Genomic DNA, 22,022 nt, shown 5'->3' with positions numbered 1-22,022 from the left:
TGTTAGCAAGTAGCAGCAGCAGCAGCGCCTACAGCTGTGCCAGTGAGTTCAGCCACCACCACCACCACCACCACGTAGCCCTTGGTCGACTGTTGGGGCAAGTGCTGTTAGCAAGTAGTAGCAGCAGCAGCAGCAGCGGCGGCGCCTACAGCTGTGCCAGTGAGTTCAACCCTCGCCACCTCCACCACCACCACCACGTAGCCCTTGGTCGACTGTTGGGGCAAGTGCTGTTAGCAAGTAGCAGCAGCAGCGGCGGCGCCTACAGCTGTGCCAGTGAGTTCAACCCTCGCCACCACCACCACCACCACGTAGCCCTTGGTGGACTGTTGGGGCAAGTGCTGTTAGCAAGTAGCAGCAGCAGCAGCCGCAGCAGCGGCGGCGCCTACAGCTGTGCCAGTGAGTTCAACCCCCGCCACCACCACCACCACCACGTAGCCCTTGGTGGACTGTTGGGGCAAGTGCTGTTAGCAAGTAGTAGCAGCAGCAGCAGCGGCGGCGCCTACAGCTGTGCCAGTGAGTTCAACCCTCGCCACCACCACCTCCACCACCACCACCACGTAGCCCTTGGTCGACTGTTGGGGCAAGTGCTGTTAGCAAGTAGCAGCAGCAGCAGCAGCAGCAGCGGCAGCGCCTACAGCTGTGCCAGTGAGTTCAACCCCCGCCACCACCACCTCCACCACCACCACGTAGCCCTTGGTCGACTGTTGGGGCAAGTGCTGTTAGCAAGTAGCAGCAGCAGCAGCAGCGGCGGCGCCTACAGCTGTGCCAGTGAGTTCAACCCTCGCCACCACCACCTCCACCACCACCACGTAGCCCTTGGTGGACTGTTGGGGCAAGTGCTGTTAGCAAGTAGCAGCAGCAGCAGCAGCTGCAGCGGCGGTGCCTACAAAGGAGACACTGACAAAGATCCCCCGTGTAGCCTTTAACTGGCTGTAATGGCAAGTGCTGTTAGCGAGTAGCAGCGCCTTTGATGGAGACAAAGATAAAGATCCCCCGTGTAGCCTTTAACTGGCTGTTGGGGCAAGTGCTGTTAGCGTGTAGCAGCGCCTTTGATGGAGACAAAGACAAAGATCCCCCGTGTAGCCTTTAACTGGCTGTTGGGGCAAGTGATGTCAGCGAATAGCAGAAGCAGCGCCTTTGATGGAGACAAATACAAAGATCCCCCGTGTAGCCTTTAACTGGCTGTTGGGGCAAGTGCTGTTAGCGAATAGCGCCTTTGATGGAGACAAAGATCCCCTGTGTAGCCTTTAACTGGCTATAGGGGCAAGTGCTGTCAGCGAATAGCAGCGCCTTTGATGGAGAAAAAGACAGAGATCCCCCGTGTAGCCTTTAACTGGCTGTAGGGGCAAGTGCTGTTAGCGAATAGCGCCTTTGATGAAGACAAAGATCCCCCGTATAGCCTTTAACTGGCTGTTGGGGCAAGTGCTGTTAGAGTGTAGCGGCGCCTTTGATGGAGACACAGACAAAGATCCCCCGTGTAGCCTTTAACTGGCTGTTGGGGCAAGTGCTGTCAGCGTGTAGCAGCGCCTTTGATGGAGACAAAGATAAAGATCCCCCGTGTAGCCTTTAACTGGCTGTTGGGGCAAGTGCTGTTAGCGAATAGCAGCAGCAGCGCCTTTGATGGAGACAAAGATAAAGATCCCCTGTGTAGCCTTTAACTGGCTGTTGGGGCAAGTGCTGTTAGCGAATAGCGCCTTTGATGGAGACAAAGATCCCCCGTGTAGCCTTTAACTGGCTGTTGGGGCAAGTGCTCTTAGCAAGTAGCGAGTAGCAGCAGCAGCCCCTGTGAAGGAGACACAGACACAGGTCCCCCGTGTAGCCTCTATACAGGCTGCTGTCAGGGTGTAGCGGTGCCTATGAAGGAGACGCTGACAAAGATCCGCTGTGTAGCCCTTAACAGTTTGCTGGGGCAAGTGCTGTTAGCAAGTAGCAGCAGCAGCGGTGCCTAATGAAGGAGACACTGGCAAAGATCACCCGTGTGTACCCTTTAACAGGCTGTTGGGGCAAGTGCTGTCAGCGTGTAGCAGCGCTTATGAAAGAGACACAGACAAACTTCCCCCGTGTAGCCTCTGTAAGGCTGTCGGGGCAAGGGCTGTCAGCGTGTAGCAGCGCTTATGAAAGAGACAGAGGCAAAGGTCCCCCGTGTAGCCTCTATAAGGCTGTTGGGGCAAGTGCTGTCAGCGTGTTGCAGCGCCTGTTAAGGAGACACAAACAAAGGTCCCCCGTGTAACCCTTTGACGGACTTTTGGGGCAAGTGCTGTCAGCGTGTTGCAGCGCCTGTTAAGGAGACACAAACAAAGGTCCTCCGTGTAGCCTCTGTAAGGCTGTTGGGGCAAGTGCTGTCAGCGTGTAGCAGCGCTTATGAAAGAGACACAGACAAAGGTCCCCCGTGTAGCCTCTATACAGGCTGTTGGGGCAAGTGCTGTCAGCGTGTAGCAGCGCCTGTTAAGGAGACACAGACAAAGGTCCCCCGTGTAACCCTTTGACGGACTTTTGGGGCAAGTGCTGTTAGCGAGCGGGCACGTACCCACGGCCAGGACACTTTGTCTGTGCTGCTACTCATTAACGGCACTTGCCCCGACAGTCCGTTGAGGCTACAATGGGGGTGGGAGGAGCTTTGTCTTTGTGTGACCGGGCGGGCTGGGCGGTTGACCCATTGTGGTTGTTGTCCACCCCAGGTGGACACACGGTGGACTCGTCGGTGGACACCCAGCGGACGAGGGAGGACGGGGAGGTGAGTGACAGCACGACCTTTGACACCTGGGTTCGATTTCCCTTCCGTCGGCGTCATCTCGCCGATTCCTCATCGCCACCGCCACCGTCAGCATCATCAGCCATGGTCACTTCACTGCTGGATAGAGGTCACCCCAAGCCTCCACCACCATCATCATCGTCAGCCATGGTCACTCTACTGCTGGATGGAGGCCACCCCAAGCCTCCACCATCATCATCATCATCAGCCATGGTCACTCTACTGCTGGATGGAGGCCACCCCAAGCCCCCACCACCATCAGCCATGGTCACTCCAATGCTGGATAGAGGCCACCCCAAGCCCCCACCACCATCATCATCATCAGCCATGGTCACTCCAATGCTAGATGGAGGCCACCCCAAGCCTCCACCACCATCATCATCAGCCATGGTCACTTCACTGCTGGATGGAGGCCACCCCAAGCCACCACCACCGCCATCATCATCAGCCATGGTCACTCCACTGCTGGATGGAGGCCACCCCAAGCCTCCACCATCATCATCATCAGCCATGGTCACTCCACTGCTGGATGGAGGCCACCCCAAGCCTCCACCATCATCATCATCATCGTCAGCCATAGTCACGTCACTGCTAGATGGAGGCCACCCCAAGCCTCCACCATCATCATCGTCAGCCATGGTCACTCTACTGCTGGATGGAGGCCACCCCAAGCCTCCACCACCATCATCATCATCAGCCATGGTCACTCTACTGCTGGATGGAGGCCTGCTCTGCAAGCACTTGCCCCAACAGCCTAGTAAAGGCTCTACGGGGGATCTTTGTCCTTCATAGACGCTGCTACTCGGGGCGCCACGGTGGCTAGGAGATGTTGACTACCTCGCCTGGTATACAGGAGGTCGTGGGTTCCACCACCATCATCATCATCATCACGGTGGCTAGGAGATGTTGACTACCTCGCCTGGTGTACAGGAGGTCGTGGGTTCCACCACCACCATCATCATCACGGTGGCTAGGAGATGTTAACTACCTCGCCTGGTGTACAGGAGGTCGTGGGTTCCACCACCACCATCATCATCACGGTGGCTAGGAGATGTTGACTACCTCGCCTGGTGTACAGGAGGTCGTGGGTTCCACCACCACCATCATCATCACGGTGGCTAGGAGATGTTAACTACCTCGCCTGGTGTACAGGAGGTCGTGGGTTCCACCACCACCATCATCATCACGGTGGCTAGGAGATGTTAACTACCTCGCCTGGTGTACAGGAGGTCGTGGGTTCCACCACAACCATCATCATCACGGTGGCTAGGAGATGTTAACTACCTCGCCTGGTATACAGGAGGTCGTGAGTTCCACCATCATCATCACGGTGGCTAGGAGATGTTGACTACCTCGCCTGGTATACAGGAGGTCGTGGGTTCCACCACCATCATCATCACGGTGGCTAGGAGATGTTAACTACCTCGCCTGGTATACAGGAGGTCGTGAGTTCCACCATCATTATCACGGTGGCTAGGAGATGTTGACTACCTCGCCTGGTATACAGGAGGTCGTGGGTTCCACCACCATCATCATCACGGTGGCTAGGAGATGTTGACTACCTCACCTAGTGTACAGGAGGTCGTGGGTTCCACCACCATCATCACGGTGGCTAGGAGATGTTAACTACCTCGCCTGGTATGCAGGAGGTCGTGGGTTCCACCACCATCATGATCAAGGTGGCTAGGAGATGTTAACTACCTCACCTGGTCTACAGGAGGTCGTGGGTTCCACCACCATCATCATCACGGTGGCTAGGAGATGTTAACTACCTCGCCTGGTATACATGAGGTCGTGGGTTCGATCCCGACTCTGACGTCTGCTGCTGTATATTTTTAAGTTTACGCGTCTCTCATCATCATCATCACCACAGTGGCTAGGAGATGTTAACTACCTCGCCTGGTATGCACGAAGTCGTGGGTTCGATCGCCGACCCTGATGCCTGCCTACCGTATATTTGGAGTTTGCGCGTCTCTCCCCGTGGTGGCGTGGATTATTCTCCGGGTTCTTTGATTTTTCTCTACACACTTATAAACATGCGTTTAGAGCAGGGGTGGGGAACGTCCGGCCCACGGGCCTTATGAGGCCCGCGAAATAATTTGGGTCTCTGGCCCTGCCAAGGCAACCGCAGGCGGGACTCGAAATTCAATAAATCTAGGAGAGCAAAGCCCTAGAAAAGCATTCGCGAGTAGCAGCAACATCATCAACACCGGCTAACGTCACCACACACCTCGCCAAAGAGAAGCAGTTCCAGCCCATCGCATTAGGGGTGAGTTCATTAAATGTTTGACGAAATAATGCGGGCTAATTTTTCGGTTGATAATTTTGTGTGGCCCCGCGAATGATGTTACATAAATATCCAAATGGCCCTTGGCAGAAAAAAAGGGTTCTCCCCCACCCCTGGTTTCGAGTATTTGAATTTGCGATGAATTTCCACGTGATGATAATTAGCCACTTTTTTTTTTGGCGCTCTCATTTCTGATAGCCAGGTCACTTCTAAAAAAAGAGCTACATAAGCTCAGTGATCCTTACCTACGTAAAATAAAAATTGTAAGTAGTTAGTTTCTCGTGTACAGCACTCTCATCAGCAGCCCGGTTAAAGGCTACGCCTCCGATTTAACACGATGGGCCACGTACGGCGCGAAAGAACTTCAGCATACATACGTGCATACGTACGTACATACACGGGACATTTGTATGAGCGTGTATGGGCCGCCGCGTTCGCTCTGAGACCAGCGCGGTGGTGGTGGTGGTGGTGGTGATGGTTGTGGGGGGCTCTTAGGGGGGCTCCCTGGACCGGTGCCGCCACACGGAGCGTCCCTCGCGGCCCCCTCACCGCATCCGCCTCGCCACGGTCCCGCACGTGCTCAAGCGCATCGGCATGGAGGTACGTGCGTGCGTGCGTGCGTGCGTGTGCATGCGAGTTCCTTCGCACCGTACGTTGGCCAGCCGTGCTGAATCGGAGGTTCGTTGGGAAGGACAACGGCCTGAAGGCAAAACAAAGATGTCGTAAAGAAGCGAGTTCGTCAATCTAGATGACGATCTAAAGGTGGCAAGCTCCGAGAGGCTTCCCAATGTCCGGAGGAAGGAAGAGCGTTCCAGACGGCCGCGGAAGCGGCGCATCGGAACGCGGTGCCGGCGATCACCGTCTTTGTTCGATGGCCGGTGATAGGAGAGCGACAGGCAGGCGACTGGCCCACCTGTGAGTGAGTGAGCGTCTGGAATGACTGGCTGAGTGAAGTCCACACTAGTAGTAGCGGTAGAAGAGTGACACGGAGGCGACTGACCCACCTGTGAGTGAGTGAGGGATTGGCCAGGCAAGTGAAGTTCACGGGAGCAATAACCCATCATCGTATCGATTGAACAAGAGTAAGTCGGTGACTGAGCGAGCGAGTGACTTGATGAGTGAATGGGGGAGTGAACGATTGAGTAGGTGAGTGAGTGAGCGTGTCTCGTGGCTAGGCCCCTTAGCAGCAGCAGCATTGGCACAACGTCCGCTTGCGCCATACCAACCCTTCGCTTGTAATTTAATCAATGAGTGGGTGAGTGATTGAGTAGGTGAGTGATTTATTGAGGTGAGTGAATTATTGAGTAGGTGAGTTAGTAAGTGAATGATTTGAGTAGGTGAGTGAGTGGGCGTGGGTCCCGTTTGTCCCGTGGCTAAGCCCCTCAGCGGCAGCGTTGCCACAACGTTCACTAGCGCCTCACCAACCCTCCCCTTGTGAATGTGTGAATGAGTTTTGCGGCTGACTGAGTAGGTGAGCGAGTGGGGGCGTGGGTCCTGTTTGTCTCGTGGCTAAGCCCCTGAGGAGCAGCGTTGCCACAACGTTCACTAGGGCCTCACCAACCCTCCCCTTGTGAATGAATTTTGTGAGTGACTGATTGAGTAGGTGAGCGAGTGGGGGCGTGGGTCCCGTTTGTCTCGTGGCTAAGCCCCTGAGGAGCAGCGTTGCCACAACGTTCACTAGCGCCTCACCAACCCTCCCCTTGTGAATGAGTTTTGCGGGTGACTGATTGAGTTGGTGAGTGAGTGGGCGTGGGTCCCGTTTGTCTCGTGGCTAAGCCCCTGAGGAGCAGCGTTGCCACAACGTTCACTAGGGCCACACCAACTCTCCCCTTGTGAATGAATTTTGTGGGTGACTGATTGAGTAGGTGAGCGAGTGGGCGTGGGTCCCGTTTGTCTCGTGGCTAAGCCCCTCAGCGGCAGCGTTGCCACAACGTTCACTAGCGCCTCACCAACCCTCCCCTTGTGAATGAGTTTTGCGGGTGACTGATTGAGTAGGTGAGCGAGTGGGGGCGTGGGTCCCGTTTGTCTCGTGGCTAAGCCCCTGAGGAGCAGCGTTGCCACAACGTTCACTAGCGCCTCACCAACCCTCCCCTTGTGAATGAGTTTTGCGGGTGACTGATTGAGTTGGTGAGTGAGTGGGCGTGGGTCCCGTTTGTCTCGTGGCTAAGCCCCTGAGGAGCAGCGTTGCCACAACGTTCACTAGCGCCTCACCAACCCTCCCCTTGTGAATGAGTGAATGAGTTTTGCGGCTGACTGATTGAGTAGGTGAGCGAGTGGGCGTGGGTCCTGTTTGTCCCGTGGCTAAGCCCCTCAGCGGCAGCGTTGCCACAACGTTCACTAGCGCCTCACCAACCCTCCCCTTGTGAATGAGTGAATGAGTTTTGCGGCTGACTGAGTAGGTGAGCGAGTGGGCGTGGGTCCCGTTTGTCTCGTGGCTAAGCCCCTCAGCGGCAGCGTTGCCACAGCGTTCACTAGCGCCACACCAACTCTCCCCTTGTGAATGAGTTTTGCGGGTGACTGATTGAGTAGGTGAGCGAGTGGGCGTGGGTCCCGTTTGTCTCGTGGCTAAGCCCCTCAGCAGCAGCGTTGCCACAACGTTCACTAGCGCCTCACCAACCCTCCCCTTGCGAATGAGTTTTGCGGGTGACTGATTGAGTTGGTGAGTGAGTGGGCGTGGGTCCCATTTGTCCCGTGGCTAAGCCCCTCAGCGGCAGCGTTGCCACAACGTTCACTAGCGCCTCACCAACCCTCCCCTTGTGAATGAGTGAATGAGTTTTGTGGGTGACTGATTGAGTAGGTGAGCAAGTGTGGGCGTGGGTCCCGTTTGTCCCGTGGCTAAGCCCCTGAGGAGCAGCGTTGCCACAACGTTCACTAGCGCCTCACCAACCCTCCCCTTGTGAATGTGTGAATGAGTTGTGCGGGTGACTGAGTAGGTGAGTGAGTGGGCGTGGGTCCCGTTTGTCCCGTGGCTAAGCCCCTCAGCGGCAGCGTTGCCACAATGTTCACTAGCGCCACACCAACTCTCCCCTTGTGAATGAGTTTTGCGAGTGACTGATTGAGTAGGTGAGCGAGTGTGGGCGTGGGTCCCGTTTGTCTCGTGGCTAAGCCCCTGAGGAGCAGCGTTACCACAACGTTCACTAGCGCCTCACCAACCCTCCCCTTGTGAATGAGTGAATGAGTTTTGTGGGTGACTGATTGAGTAGGTGAGCGAGTGGGGGCGTGGGTCCTGTTTGTCCCGTGGCTAAGCCCCTCAGCAACAGCGTTGCCACAACGTTCACTAGCGCCACACCAACTCTCCCCTTGTGAATGAGTTTTGTGGGTGACTGGTTGAGTAGGTGAGCGAGTGGGCGTGGGTCCCGTTTGTCTCGTGGCTAAGCCCCTGAGGAGCAGCGTTGCCACAACGTTCACTAGCGCCACACCAACCCTCCCCTTGTGAATGAGTTTTGCGGGTGACTGATTGAGTAGGTGAGCGAGTGGGCGTGGGTCCCGTTTGTCTCGTGGCTAAGCCCCTGAGGAGCAGCGTTGCCACAACGTTCACTAGCGCCACACCAACCCTCCCCTTGTGAATGAGTTTTGTGAGTGACTGAGTAGGTGAGCGAGTGGGGGCGTGGGTCCCGTTTGTCCCGTGGCCAAGCCCCCTGAACAACAGCGGCGTTGGCACGACGTTCACTAGGGCCACACCAACCCTCCCCTTGTGAATGAGTGAATGAGTTTTGCGGCTGACTGATTGAGTTGGTGAGCGAGTGGGGGCGTGGGTCCCGTTTGTCTCGTGGCTAAGCCCCTGAGGAGCAGCGTTGCCACAACGTTCACTAGGGCCACACCAACCCTCCCCTTGTGAATGATGTTTGCGAGTGACTGACTGAGTTGGTGAGTGAGTGGGGGCGTGGGTCCCGTTTGTCTCGTGGCTAAGCCCCTGAGGAGCAGCGTTACCACAACGTTCACTAGCGCCTCACCAACCCTCCCCTTGTGAATGAGTGAATGAGTTTTGTGGGTGACTGATTGAGTAGGTGAGCGAGTGGGGGCGTGGGTCCTGTTTGTCCCGTGGCTAAGCCCCTCAGCAACAGCGTTGCCACAACGTTCACTAGCGCCACACCAACTCTCCCCTTGTGAATGAGTTTTGTGGGTGACTGGTTGAGTAGGTGAGCGAGTGGGCGTGGGTCCCGTTTGTCTCGTGGCTAAGCCCCTGAGGAGCAGCGTTGCCACAACGTTCACTAGCGCCACACCAACCCTCCCCTTGTGAATGAGTTTTGTGAGTGACTGAGTAGGTGAGCGAGTGGGGGCGTGGGTCCCGTTTGTCCCGTGGCCAAGCCCCCTGAACAACAGCGGCGTTGGCACGACGTTCACTAGGGCCACACCAACCCTCCCCTTGTGAATGAGTGAATGAGTTTTGCGGCTGACTGATTGAGTTGGTGAGCGAGTGGGGGCGTGGGTCCCGTTTGTCTCGTGGCTAAGCCCCTGAGGAGCAGCGTTGCCACAACGTTCACTAGGGCCACACCAACCCTCCCCTTGTGAATGATGTTTGCGAGTGACTGACTGAGTTGGTGAGTGAGTGGGCGTGGGTCCCGTTTGTCCCGTGGCTAAGCCCCCTGAACAACGTTGCGGCGTTGCCACGACGTTCACCGGCGGCCCCCCGCACCCCGCACCCCGCACCCCCTCGCGTTTGTGCTCCCGGCGCTCGGCAGGAGCACACGGGCACGCTCATGAGCAACGGCTTCGAGGAGCTGGACATGCTGAAGCTGCTGGATGCCGACGACCTCACCAAGATGCGCATCCTGGACCCCGAGCACCGAGCCTGCCTGCTCACCGCCGCCCAGCTGCTGCAGGAGTGCGAAGGTCCGTCGGGTGGGGGGGGTGGGGGGGGTGGGGGGGGGGAGGGGTAGGGAGGGGTGGAGGGGTGGGTGTGTGCACGGTGGGGAACGTTGGGGTGGTGGTGGTGGTGGTGGGGAGCGTGTGTTGTGGGTGGGGAGGTCCGTGCGGGGCGTTTGGGGGGTGGTGGGTGGGGAGTGTGGAGGTCCGTGGGAGTTCGGTGGGGGGGTAATTGGGGGGTGGTGGGTGGGGAGTGTGGAGGTCCGTGGGAGTGCGGTGGGGGGGTAATTGGGGGGTGGTGGGTGGGGAGTGTGGAGGTCCGTGGGAGTTCGGTGGGGGGGTAATTGGGGGGTGGTGGGTGGGGAGTGTGGAGGTCCGTGGGAGTTCGGTGGGGGGGTAATTGGGGGGTGGTGGGTGGGGAGTGTGGAGGTCCGTGGGAGTTCGGTGGGGGGGTAATTGGGGGGTGGTGGGTGGGGAGTGTGGAGGTCCGTGGGAGTTCGGTGGGGGGGTAATTGGGGGGTGGTGGGTGGGGAGTGTGGAGGTCCGTGGGAGTTCGGTGGGGGGGTAATTGGGGGGTGGTGGGTGGGGAGTGTGGAGGTCCGTGGGAGTTCGGTGGGGGGGTAATTGGGGGGTGGTGGGTGGGGAGTGTGGAGGTCCGTGGGAGTTCGGTGGGGGGGTAATTGGGGGGTGGTGGGTGGGGAGTGTGGAGGTCCGTGGGAGTTCGGTGGGGGGGTAATTGGGGGGTGGTGGGTGGGGAGTGTGGAGGTCCGTGGGAGTTCGGTGGGGGGGTAATTGGGGGGTGGGGGCGGGTGGTTGTGAGCGGGCGTTGTGGGGTTGGGAGTTCCGCGGGGGTTGCACAGTACCTGAAGCCCAGGATCTCGGCGCCTGTGGCCTCTGATCCCCAGCTGCCCCCTCGCTGTGCACGCGTGCACCGCTCCAACACAAGGGCCCCGGTTGCACGAGTGTGGTACAGGCATAGCCACGGGAGGCCCTTTTTTTTCCTCTTTAATTGACAAAAATAAAAATCAAATCCAACGAAGTTCTCCCGATTCTCTCTCTCTCTCTCCACAGATTCCTCTTACAACGACGTCGTCTCCAGAAATGGCAGCGCGAGGCCGTCGCGCGACTCGTCGCCCGCCCCGCCCCTTCCCGCGCAAGCCCCGCCCCTTCCCGCGCAAGCCCCGCCCCTTCCCGCGCAAGCCCCGCCCCTTCCCGCGCAAGCCCCGCCCGCTCCCGCGCAGGCGGGGAGGCCCCCCGTGGCGCAGGCCACGCCCACGCGCTCGCGAGCGTCGCCGGTTCTCACCCTCGCCGCCCAGGCCGCGGCACCTCCCGGGCAGGCCGCGGCCTTTCCGGCCCAGCCCCCGCCCGCGGACGGCTGGGGCCCGCCCAGGGCCAGGCCCGTGCACGGAGCGTCGCTCCCGGACTTCCTGGAGGACGAGGCGCGGCACTGGGAGAAGCTCTCGCAGAGGAAGCAGCACCGGGAAGTGGCGACGTCTTGGGGGCTCGTCCGGGAGAGCGCCGGCAACCGCAGCTACCCCGACGGGTTGAGCCTCGCCGCTGGCACCGCCGGCACCGCCGGGTATTACCCTCCTGCTCATTCTTCCCCGGCTCTGGTGCCCGAACCAGCCGTGAATTTCGCTGTCCAGCGGGAAGCGAGGCTTGTGGAGCTGATCCCGAAGAAGCAGCAGCAGCAGCAGCGGCAGCGGCGGCCGCTGTCGGGAAACCTCTCCGAAGAGGACGGAAGGAGGGAACAGCTCTGCCGGAGCCGCAGAGCCGGATACGGGATCCCGGGGAGCAGGGAGCCCGTTCGAATTTCCGGAGGCTTTCCGGACTACCCCCCGGGCCAGATCCCTTACCCCGGCGCCGAGGGACCCGGAGGAGCCCAGACCGCCGGGAAAGCCGCGGCGGCGGCCGGAGACCCCCCGGCAGTGCCGGAGGGCGGCGGACGGAGGGAGCAGCCTCCCCGAGGGGGCAGCTCGATCCCGGGGAACGGGGAGCCGGCGAGATTGACCGCGGGGCCGCCCGACTACCCTCCCGGCCGCGTGCCGGACGCACGCGGGCCACCTCGGACCGCCGGCAAAACCGTCGCCGGGACGACGCCGGACGCCGACGCCGACGACGCCGACGCCGACGGAAGGAGGCAACGTCTCCGGCCCCCCGCCGCAGATCGCCGCGGTTACGGAAGGCCGCTCGGCGCCGCCTCCGCGGACGGGCACGGGCTGGCCCGGGCCGCCGCCGGCAGGCCCCCGGGAACGCCGGAGGGCGGGGGCTCGGGACGGGGGGGCCCACCGACGCCGGCCAGGAAGTTTGCCCGGGAAGGGAAGCCGTTGGATGGCGGCGGAGGCAGTGGGGGCAGCGGGGGCGGCGGGGGCGGCTTTCCGGCGGAGAAGCGGAGGATGGCGGCGGTCGTGGTGGGTGGAGTCCCCGCGGGGGGCGTCCCGGTGGGATTCTCCAAGGAGTTCTCGCAGGAGCTCAGCCACAAGCTGCAGCAGTCGCTGCACCACAAGGCGGCGGCGGCGGCGGCGGCGGCGGCGGAGCCGGCGGTGACCACGCGGGTGGTGCCGCGCATGGGAACCACGGTGCCGGTGTCGGAGATTCTCGCGGACAAGCACAGGAGCCCGACGGCAGCGGCGAAATGTAATGAGATCTCGGCCGTGCACCACACGCGCACACACACACGCAGGCACACACACACACACGCATGCACACACACTCAGGCACGCACACGCGCACACACACTCAGACACGCGCACACACACGCGCACGCACGCACGTCGCACGCACACACACGCAGGCACACAAAGAGACGGAGAGAGATCCTGAGGCCCCCAGCAGAGGGAGACACAGGCTGGAGACAGACACTGAGACTAGAGAGGCAGTGAGACACTGAGTGTCCAGCAGAGGGAGAGTGAGACAGAGACACTGAGTCTCCAGGAGAGTGAGACAGAGACACTGAGTCTCCAACAGAGGGAGACGCTGAGACAGAGACACTGAGTCTCCAACAGAGGGAGAGTGAGACAGAGACACTGAGTCTCCAGCAGAGGGAGAGTGAGACAGAGACACTGAGTCTCCAGCAGAGGGAGACGCTGAGACAGAGACACTGAGTCTCCAACAGAGGGAGAGTGAGACAGAGACACTGAGTCTCCAGCAGAGGGAGAGTGAGACAGAGACACTGAGTCTCCAGCAGAGGGAGAGTGAGACAGAGACACTGAGTGTCCAGCAGAGGGAGAGTGAGACAGAGAGACTGAGTCTCCAGCAGAAGGAGAGTGAGACAGAGACACTGAGTCTCCAACAGAGGGAGAGTGAGACAGAGACACGGAGTCTCCAGTAGAGGGAGAGTGGGACAGAGACACGGAGTGTCCAGAAGAGGGAGAGTGAGACAGAGACACTGAGTCTCCAGCAGAGAGAGACGCTGAGACAGAGACACTGAGTGTCCAGCAGAGGGAGAGTGAGACAGAGACACTGAGTCTCCAGTAGAGGGAGAGTGAGACAGAGACACTGAGTCTCCAGTAGAGGGAGAGTGAGACAGAGACACTGAGTCTCCAGCAGAGGGAGAGTGAGACAGAGACACTGAGTGTCCAGCAGAGGGAGAGTGGGACAGAGACACTGAGTCTCCAGTAGAGGGAGAGTGAGACAGAGACACTGAGTCTCCAGTAGAGGGAGAGTGAGACAGAGACACTGAGTCTCCAACAGAGGGAGAGTGAGACAGAGACACTGAGTCTCCAGCAGAGGGAGAGTGAGACAGAGACACTGAGTCTCCAGCAGAGGGAGAGTGAGACAGAGACACTGAGTCTCCAGTAGAGGGAGAGTGAGACAGAGACACGGAGTGTCCAACAGAGGGAGAGTGAGACAGAGACACTGAGTCTCCAACAGAGGGAGAGTGAGACAGAGACACGGAGTCTCCAGCAGAGGGAGAGTGAGACAGAGACACTGAGTCTCCAGTAGAGGGAGAGTGAGACAGAGACACTGAGTGTCCAGCAGTGGGAGAGTGAGACAGAGACACTGAGTCTCCAACAGAGGGAGAGTGAGACAGAGACACTGAGTCTCCAACAGTGGGAGAGTGAGACAGAGACACTGAGTCTCCAGTAGAGGGAGAGAGAGACAGAGACACTGAGTCTCCAGTAGATGGAGAGTGAGACAGAGACACTGAGTCTCCAGCAGAGGGAGAGTGAGACAGAGACACTGAGTCTCCAGTAGAGGGAGAGTGAGACAGAGACACTGAGTCTCCAGTAGAGGGAGAGTGAGACAGAGACACTGAGTCTCCAGTAGAGGGAGACGCTGAGACAGAGACACGGAGTGTCCAGCAGAGGGAGAGTGAGACAGAGACACGGAGTGTCCAGCAGAGGGAGAGTGAGACAGAGACACTGAGTGTCCAACAGAGGGAGAGTGAGACAGAGACACTGAGTCTCTAACAGAGGGAGAGTGAGACAGAGACACTGAGTCTCCAGCAGAAGGAGACGCTGAGACAGAGACACTGAGTCTCCAGTAGAGGGAGAGTGAGACAGAGACACTGAGTGTCCAACAGAGGGAGAGTGAGACAGAGACACTGAGTCTCCAGCAGAGGGAGAGTGAGACAGAGACACTGAGTGTCCAACAGAGGGAGAGTGAGACAGAGACACTGAGTCTCCAGCAGAGGGAGAGTGAGACAGAGACACTGAGTGTCCAACAGAGGGAGAGTGAGACAGAGACACTGAGTCTCCAGCAGAGGGAGAGTGAGACAGAGACACGGAGTCTCCAGTAGAGGGAGAGTGAGACAGAGACACTGAGTCTCCAGTAGAGGGAGAGTGAGACAGAGACACTGAGTCTCCAGCAGAGGGAGAGTGAGACAGAGACACTGAGTGTCCAGTAGAGGGAGAGAGAGACACTGAGTCTCCAGCAGAGGGAGACGCTGAGACAGAGACACTGAGTCTCCAGCAGAGGGAGAGTGAGACAGAGACACTGAGTGTCCAGTAGAGGGAGAGTGAGACAGAGACACTGAGTCTCCAGCAGAGGGAGACAGAGACACGGAGTGTCCAGTAGAGGGAGAGAGAGACACTGAGTCTCCAGCAGAGGGAGACGCTGAGACAGAGACACTGAGTCTCCAGTAGAGGGAGAGTGAGACAGAGACACTGAGTCTCCAGCAGAGGGAGAGTGAGACAGAGACACTGAGTGTCCAGTAGAGGGAGAGTGAGACAGAGACACTGAGTCTCCAGCAGAGGAAGAGTGAGACAGAGACACTGAGTGTCCAGTAGAGGGAGACGCTGAGACAGAGACACTGAGTGTCCAGAAGAGGGAGAGTGAGACAGAGACACTGAGTGTCCAGTAGAGGGAGAGTGAGACAGAGACACTGAGTCTCCAGCAGAGAGTGAGACAGAGACACTGAGTCTCCAGCAGAGAGTGAGACAGAGACACTGAGTCTCCAGCAGAGAGTGAGACAGAGACACTGAGTCTCCAGCAGAAGGAGAGTGAGACAGAGACACTGAGTCTCCAGCAGAGGGAGAGTGAGACAGAGACACTGAGTCTCCAGTAGAGGGAGAGTGAGACAGAGACACTGAGTCTCCAGTAGAGGGAGAGTGAGACATAGACACTGAGTCTCCAGTAGAGGGAGAGTGAGACAGAGACACTGAGTCTCCAGCAGAGGGAGAGTGAGACAGAGACACTGAGTCTCCAGCAGAGGGAGAGTGAGACAGAGACACTGAGTCTCCAGCAGAGGGAGAGTGGGACAGAGACACTGAGTCTCCAGTAGAGGGAGAGTGAGACAGAGAGACACGGAGTCTCCAGCAGAGGGAGAGTGGGACAGAGACACTGAGTCTCCAGCAGAGGGAGAGTGAGACAGAGACACTGAGTCTCCAGCAGAGGGAGAGTGGGACAGAGACACTGAGTCTCCAGTAGAGGGAGAGTGAGACAGAGAGACACTGAGTCTCCAGCAGAGGGAGACGCTGAGACAGAGACACTGAGTGTCCAGCAGAGGGAGAGTGAGACAGAGACACGGAGTGTCCAGCAGAGGGAGAGTGAGACAGAGACACTGAGTCTCTAACAGAGGGAGAGTGAGACAGAGACACTGAGTCTCCAGCAGAAGGAGACGCTGAGACAGAGACACTGAGTCTCCAGTAGAGGGAGAGTGAGACAGAGACACTGAGTGTCCAACAGAGGGAGAGTGAGACAGAGACACTGAGTCTCCAGCAGAGGGAGAGTGAGACAGAGACACTGAGTGTCCAGTAGAGGGAGAGAGAGACACTGAGTCTCCAGCAGAGGGAGACGCTGAGACAGAGACACTGAGTCTCCAGCAGAGGGAGAGTGAGACAGAGACACTGAGTGTCCAGTAGAGGGAGAGTGAGACAGAGACACTGAGTCTCCAGCAGAGGAAGAGTGAGACAGAGACACTGAGTGTCCAGTAGAGGGAGACGCTGAGACAGAGACACTGAGTGTCCAGAAGAGGGAGAGTGAGACAGAGACACTGAGTGTCCAGTAGAGGGAGAGTGAGACAGAGACACTGAGTCTCCAGTAGAGGGAGAGTGAGACAGAGACACTGAGTCTCTAACAGAGGGAGAGTGAGACAGAGACACGGAGTGTCCAGCAGAGGGAGAGTGAGATAGAGACACTGAGTGTCCAGCAGAGGGAGAGTGAGACAGAGACACTGAGTCTCCAGTAGAGGGAGAGTGAGACAGAGACACTGAGTCTCCAGCAGAGGGAGAGTGAGACAGAGACACTGAGTGTCCAGTAGAGGGAGAGTGAGACAGAGACACGGAGTCTCCAACAGAGGGATAGTGAGACAGAGACACGGAGTCTCCAGTACAGGGAGAGTGAGACAGAGACACTGAGTGTCCAGTACAGGGAGAGTGAGACAGAGACACTGAGTGTCCAGTAGAGGGAGAGTGAGACAGAGACACTGAGTCTCCAGTAGAGGGAGAGTGAGACAGAGACACTGAGTCTCCAGTAGAGGGAGAGTGAGACAGAGACACTGAGTCTCCAGTAGAGGGAGAGTGAGACAGAGACACTGAGTCTCCAACAGAGGGAGAGTGAGACAGAGACACTGAGTCTCCAGCAGAGGGAGAGTGAGACAGAGACACTGAGTCTCCAGTAGAGGGAGAGTGAGACAGAGACACTGAGTGTCCAGTACAGGGAGAGTGAGACAGAGACACTGAGTCTCCAGTAGAGGGAGAGTGAGACAGAGACACGGAGTCTCCAGTAGAGGGAGAGTGAGACAGAGACACGGAGTCTCCCGCAGATTCTCCAGCAATAGGAGACACGAGACTTGAAAACTAAACTATGTTTCTGGAGACAAAACAGCCGCGTTAAGATGTTAAAACACCAAACTGAAACCTTTTTTACGTGGAATGATGTCTGCATTAACCACAACACTTGTGGTCGGAATGCACACAAAAAAAAACGCACACTCTGATAATCCGCGCGGCATTGTCCTTGAAGCTGATTGGTCCACAGCAGAGGCGGCTTTTGTTTTTTTTTTTTTTAAATTTTGAGCCTCGTCTCAAAAACGGTGTTAGACCGGAGGACGCCAAAAGTCGCGCGCGGCACGAAGGCAAACGCCACCCATCAGAGCAGCGAGGGCTCGCGATGCCCATCCGCACTCGTGATGTCGCCGCTCGCCCCGAGCCGTGGGGTATCTGCCGTCGGGTCGGGCGTGTTCACAGCTTACTCGACGCGCGAGCCCAACGGTAAAAACGCGGACGACGCTGGCCGATCCGCCGGCGGAGCCCACCCCGTTGGCCGTCCGGCGTCACGGACGCCGGACGCTGGATGAGTTGGACTCCCCAGTTGCCCGCCCGCCCGCCCGCCCGCCTGCCCGCTCCCGGGTGGCGGGTCGTCCCCACCACCCGCCCCCGGGCTAGAGTGCGGCAGGGCAGCTCCATACGGACTCCCGTCGGATGTTTAAGTGTTAAGTGATGCTGCTGCTGCTGCTGCTGATGATGATGATGATGCTGATGATGATGCGATGATGATGATAAGTGCAATGACGATGATGCTAATGACGATGTTTCGCCTTCTGTCTGTGTCTGTTAGATTCGGAGGGTTGAAATTTCATTCTGAAGACTTGGGGACATCCACTTCAACTGCTGTTGTGAGAGATCCGTTGTGTGTGTTACGGTGTACGAGTGTGTGTGTGTGTTACGGTGTATGAGTGTGTGTGTGTGTTACGGTGTATGAGTGTGTGTGTGTTATGGAGTGTGTGTGTGTTACGGTGTATGAGTGTGTGTGTTATGGAGTGTGTGTGTGTTACGGTGTATGAGTGTGTGTGTGTTATGGAGTGTGTGTTATGGTGTACGAGTGTGTGTGTTACGGTGTATGAGTGTGTGTGTGTGTGTGTTACGGTGTATGAGTGTGTGTGTGTTACGGTGTACGAGTGTGTGTGTGTTACGGTGTACGAGTGTGTGTGTGTGTGTTACGGTGTACGAGTGTGTGTGTGTGTGTTACGGTGTATGAGTGTGTGTGTGTTACGGTGTATGAGTGTGTGTGTGTGTGTTACGGTGTACGAGTGTGTGTGTGTTATGGTAGTGTGTCGTTGTTAAATGTGGGTGACTTCCCACCTCTTGGTGGTGATGGTGGTGGGGTAAAGTGTGGGTGACTCCCTCCTCTTGGTGGTGGTGGTGGTGGTGTAAAGTGTGGGTGACTCCCTCCTCTTGGTGGTGGTGGTGGTGTAAAGTGTGGGTGACTCCCTCCTCTTGGTGGTGGTGGTGGTGTAAAGTGTGGGTGACTCCCTCCTCTTGGTGGTGGTGGTGGTGGTGTAAAGTGTGGGTGACTCCCTCCTCTTGGTGGTGGTGGTGGTGGTGTAAAGTGTGGGTGACTCCCTCCTCTTGGTGGTGGTGGTGGTGTAAAGTGTGGGTGACTCCCTCCTCTTGGTGGTGGTGGTGGTGTAAAGTGTGGGTGACTCCCTCCTCTTGGTGGTGGTGGTGGTGTAAAGTGTGGGTGACTCCCTCCTCTTGGTGGTGGTGGTGGTGTAAAGTGTGGGTGACTCACTCCTCTTGGTGGTGGTGGTGGGGTAAAGTGTGGGTGACTCCCTCCTCTTGGTGGTGGTGGTGGTGGGGTAAAGTGTGGGTGACTCCCTCCTCTTGGTGGTGGTGGTGGTGATGGTGGGGTAAAGTGTGGGTAAAACGGGGCCGTCGGTACGACAATACACACAGCAGTACACTCAGCAGTACACACAGCAGTACACTCAGTAGTACACTCAGTAGTACACACAGTAGTACACTCAGTAGTACACTCAGTAGTACACTCAGTAGTACACACAGTAGTACACTCAGTAGTACACTCAGTAGTACACTCAGTAGTACACACAGTAGTACACTCAGCAGTACACACAGCAGCACACTCAGTAGTACACTCAGTAGTACACTCAGTAGTACACACAGTAGTACACTCAGCAGTACACACAGCAGTACACTCAGTAGTACACTCAGTAGTACACACAGCAGTACGCTCAGTAGTACACTCAGTAGTACACACAGTAGTACACTCAGTAGTACACTCAGTAGTACACACAGTAGTACACTCAGTAGTACACTCAGTAGTACACACAGCAGTACACTCAGTAGTACACTCAGTAGTACACTCAGTAGTACACACAGTAGTACACTCAGTAGTACACACAGTAGTACACACAGTAATACACTCAGTAGTACACTCAGCAGTACACTCAGTAGTACACACAGTAGTACACACAGTAGTACACTCAGCAGTACACTCAGTAGTACAATCAGTAGTACACTCAGTAGTACACACAGCAGTACACTCAGTAGTACACTCAGTAGTACACTCAGTAGTACACACAGTAGTACACACAGTAGTACACTCAGCAGTACACTCAGCAGTACACTCAGTAGTACAATCAGTAGTACACTCAGTAGTACGCTCAGTAGTACGCTCAGTAGTACGCTCAGCAGTACGCTCAGCAGTACGCTCAGCAGTACGCTCAGTAGTACGCACAGTAGTACGCTCAGCAGTACGCTCAGCAGTACGCTCAGCAGTACGCTCAGCAGTACGCTCAGCAGTACACACAGCAGTACACTCAGTAGTACACTCAGTAGTACACTCAGTAGTACACACAGCAGTACACTCAGTAGTACACTCAGTAGTACACACAGTAGTACACACAGTACTACACTCAGTAGTACACACAGTAGTACGCTCAGTAGTACGCTCAGCAGTACACTCAGCAGTACGCACAGTAGTACGCTCAGCAGTACGCTCAGCAGTACGCTCAGCAGTACGCTCAGCAGTACGCACAGCAGTACGCTCAGCAGTACGCACAGCAGTACGCTCAGCAGTACGCTCAGCAGTACGCTCAGCAGTACGCACAGCAGTACGCTCAGCAGTACGCTCAGCAGTACACTCAGTAGTACGCTCAGCAGTACGCTCAGCAGTACGCACAGCAGTACGCTCAGCAGTACGCTCAGCAGTACGCTCAGCAGTACGCTCAGCAGTACACACAGTACGCTCAGCAGTACGCTCAGCAGTACGCTCAGCAGTACACTCAGTAGTACTAGTACACTCAGTACGCTCAGTAGTACGCTCAGCAGTACACTCAGTAGTACACTCAGTAGTACACACAGTAGTACACTCAGCAGTACACACAGTAGTACACTCAGCAGTACGCTCAGCAGTACGCTCAGCAGTACGCTCAGCACGTGGCCATTCACAGCGAGCCACACGCGACTACTCTGCCATGCCGGCACCGCGTTTGCCGGTGCGCTGTTGCCGTGGCCCCATCGCGACCGTCGGAGACGCAAACCGGAGGGTGCATTCATTACCGGAGGGGAATCCGATGAGCTGATGCAGCTTCCCTCTTCCTTAGCGATGTCCAGTCCGGAGCACGGTGTGTGTGTGTGGTGGGTGGGTGGGTGTGTGTGTGGGGTGGTGGGTGGGTGGGTGTGTGTGTGGGGTGGGTGGGTGTGTGTGTGTGGGGTGGTGGGTGGGTGGGTGTGTGTGTGTGTGGGGTGGTGGCTGGGTGTGTGTGTGTGTGTGGGGTGGTGGGTGGGTGGGTGTGTGTGTGTGGGGTGGGTGGGTGTGTGTGTGTGTGGGGTGGTGGGTGGGTGGGTTGGTGTGTGGGGTGGTGGCTGGGTGGGTGTGTGTGTGGGGTGGTGGGTTGGTGGGTGGGTGTGTGTGTGGGGTGGTGGGTGGGTGGGTGTGTGTGTGGGGTGGGTGGGTGTGTGTGTGGGGTGGTGGGTGGGTGTGTGGATGTGTGTGTGTGGTGGGTGTGTGTGTGTGTGGGGTGGTGGGTGTGTGTGTGTGGGGTGGTGGGTGGATGTGTGTGTGTGGGGTGGTGGGTGGGTGTGTGTGTGTGTGTGGGGTGGTGGCTGGGTGGGTGGGTGTGTGTGTGTGTGTGGGGTGGTGGCTGGGTGTGTGGGTGTGTGTGTGGGGTGTTGGGTGTGTGGGTGTGTGGGTGGGTGAGGGTGTAAAAGGCCGTGACGGCTACGGACACGGTTAGGAGTACAAAGTGCAGGAAAGGTTTCGATGTGAAGCTTCAGCGACTGCAGGGAGTCACATTCGTGGTTCTTTCCCGGTAAAGTCGCCGCCGCCGCCGCGCGGAAGGGAAACGATAAAATAATAATAATAAAAAATAATCGAACGCCCTGAAAAAATGCGTTTTTACTGTTTTATTTTTATTATTTAACGTGATATAATGTTTAACAAAAAAATCGCTTTATTGTATTATGTTTTATTTTTCTTGTTTCCCTTCTGCGTGACTTTACTGACAGAATCAAGGATATGTAGGAAAGGTATCGACGGAATCGCTTTTACAAACATGCGAATCTGCAAATGAAACTTAATAATTAATAATTGATAATTACTATAATTATTATTATTTTTTTATCTTCACCAGGGGTAAAGGCCGCGCTGAGAGACCGATATCCGTAGGGGAGGCTTTTTTGTTTGGGTTAGATCGCATGTCTGCCTGTCGCCTGATTAAGCTGGTTGTAATTACTGGCGAAACTTTACGGTACTCGGATAGGAAATGTTGTGGCTCGGCTCTCCAACACACCGGTGTGCTGTATGAGTACGCTACACTATGCACTACACTATACACTACACACTACACTGTGCACTACACTATATACTACACTATGCGCTACACTATGCACTACACTGTGCACTACACTATGCACTACACTGTGCACTGCACTGTACACTACACTGTACACTACACTATACACTACACTGCACTACACTATGCACTGCACT

The 22,022-nt window shown here is 56.9% G+C and overlaps 1 protein-coding gene across 4 annotated transcripts in view; it reads left to right on the top strand.

Moving 5' to 3' along the window:
* Window positions 1-20,677, top strand: part of LOC116956535 (uncharacterized) — a 58,639-nt gene extending 37,962 nt beyond the window's left edge. For all 4 annotated transcript variants that reach the window (XM_076054466.1, XM_076054465.1, XM_076054468.1 and 1 more), the window contains 5 exons: window positions 2,679-2,734; window positions 5,535-5,639; window positions 9,722-9,872; window positions 10,917-12,482; window positions 17,847-20,677. In XM_076054466.1, the coding sequence (XP_075910581.1) occupies window positions 2,679-2,734; window positions 5,535-5,639; window positions 9,722-9,872; window positions 10,917-12,482; window positions 17,847-17,860 (1,892 nt within the window). In that variant the 3' untranslated portion in view covers window positions 17,861-20,677. The remainder of the gene's footprint in view (window positions 1-2,678; window positions 2,735-5,534; window positions 5,640-9,721; window positions 9,873-10,916; window positions 12,483-17,846) is intronic.
* Window positions 20,678-22,022: the final 1,345 nt, after the last annotated feature.

The sequence above is a fragment of the Petromyzon marinus genome, chromosome 66, assembly GCF_048934315.1.
Source record: "Petromyzon marinus isolate PM22_M1 ecotype Great Lakes invasive population chromosome 66, UKy_Petmar_22M1.pri1.0, whole genome shotgun sequence".
Lineage (NCBI taxonomy): Eukaryota > Metazoa > Chordata > Hyperoartia > Petromyzontiformes > Petromyzontidae > Petromyzon > Petromyzon marinus.
This window is presented reverse-complemented; position numbering and strand designations above follow the sequence as displayed.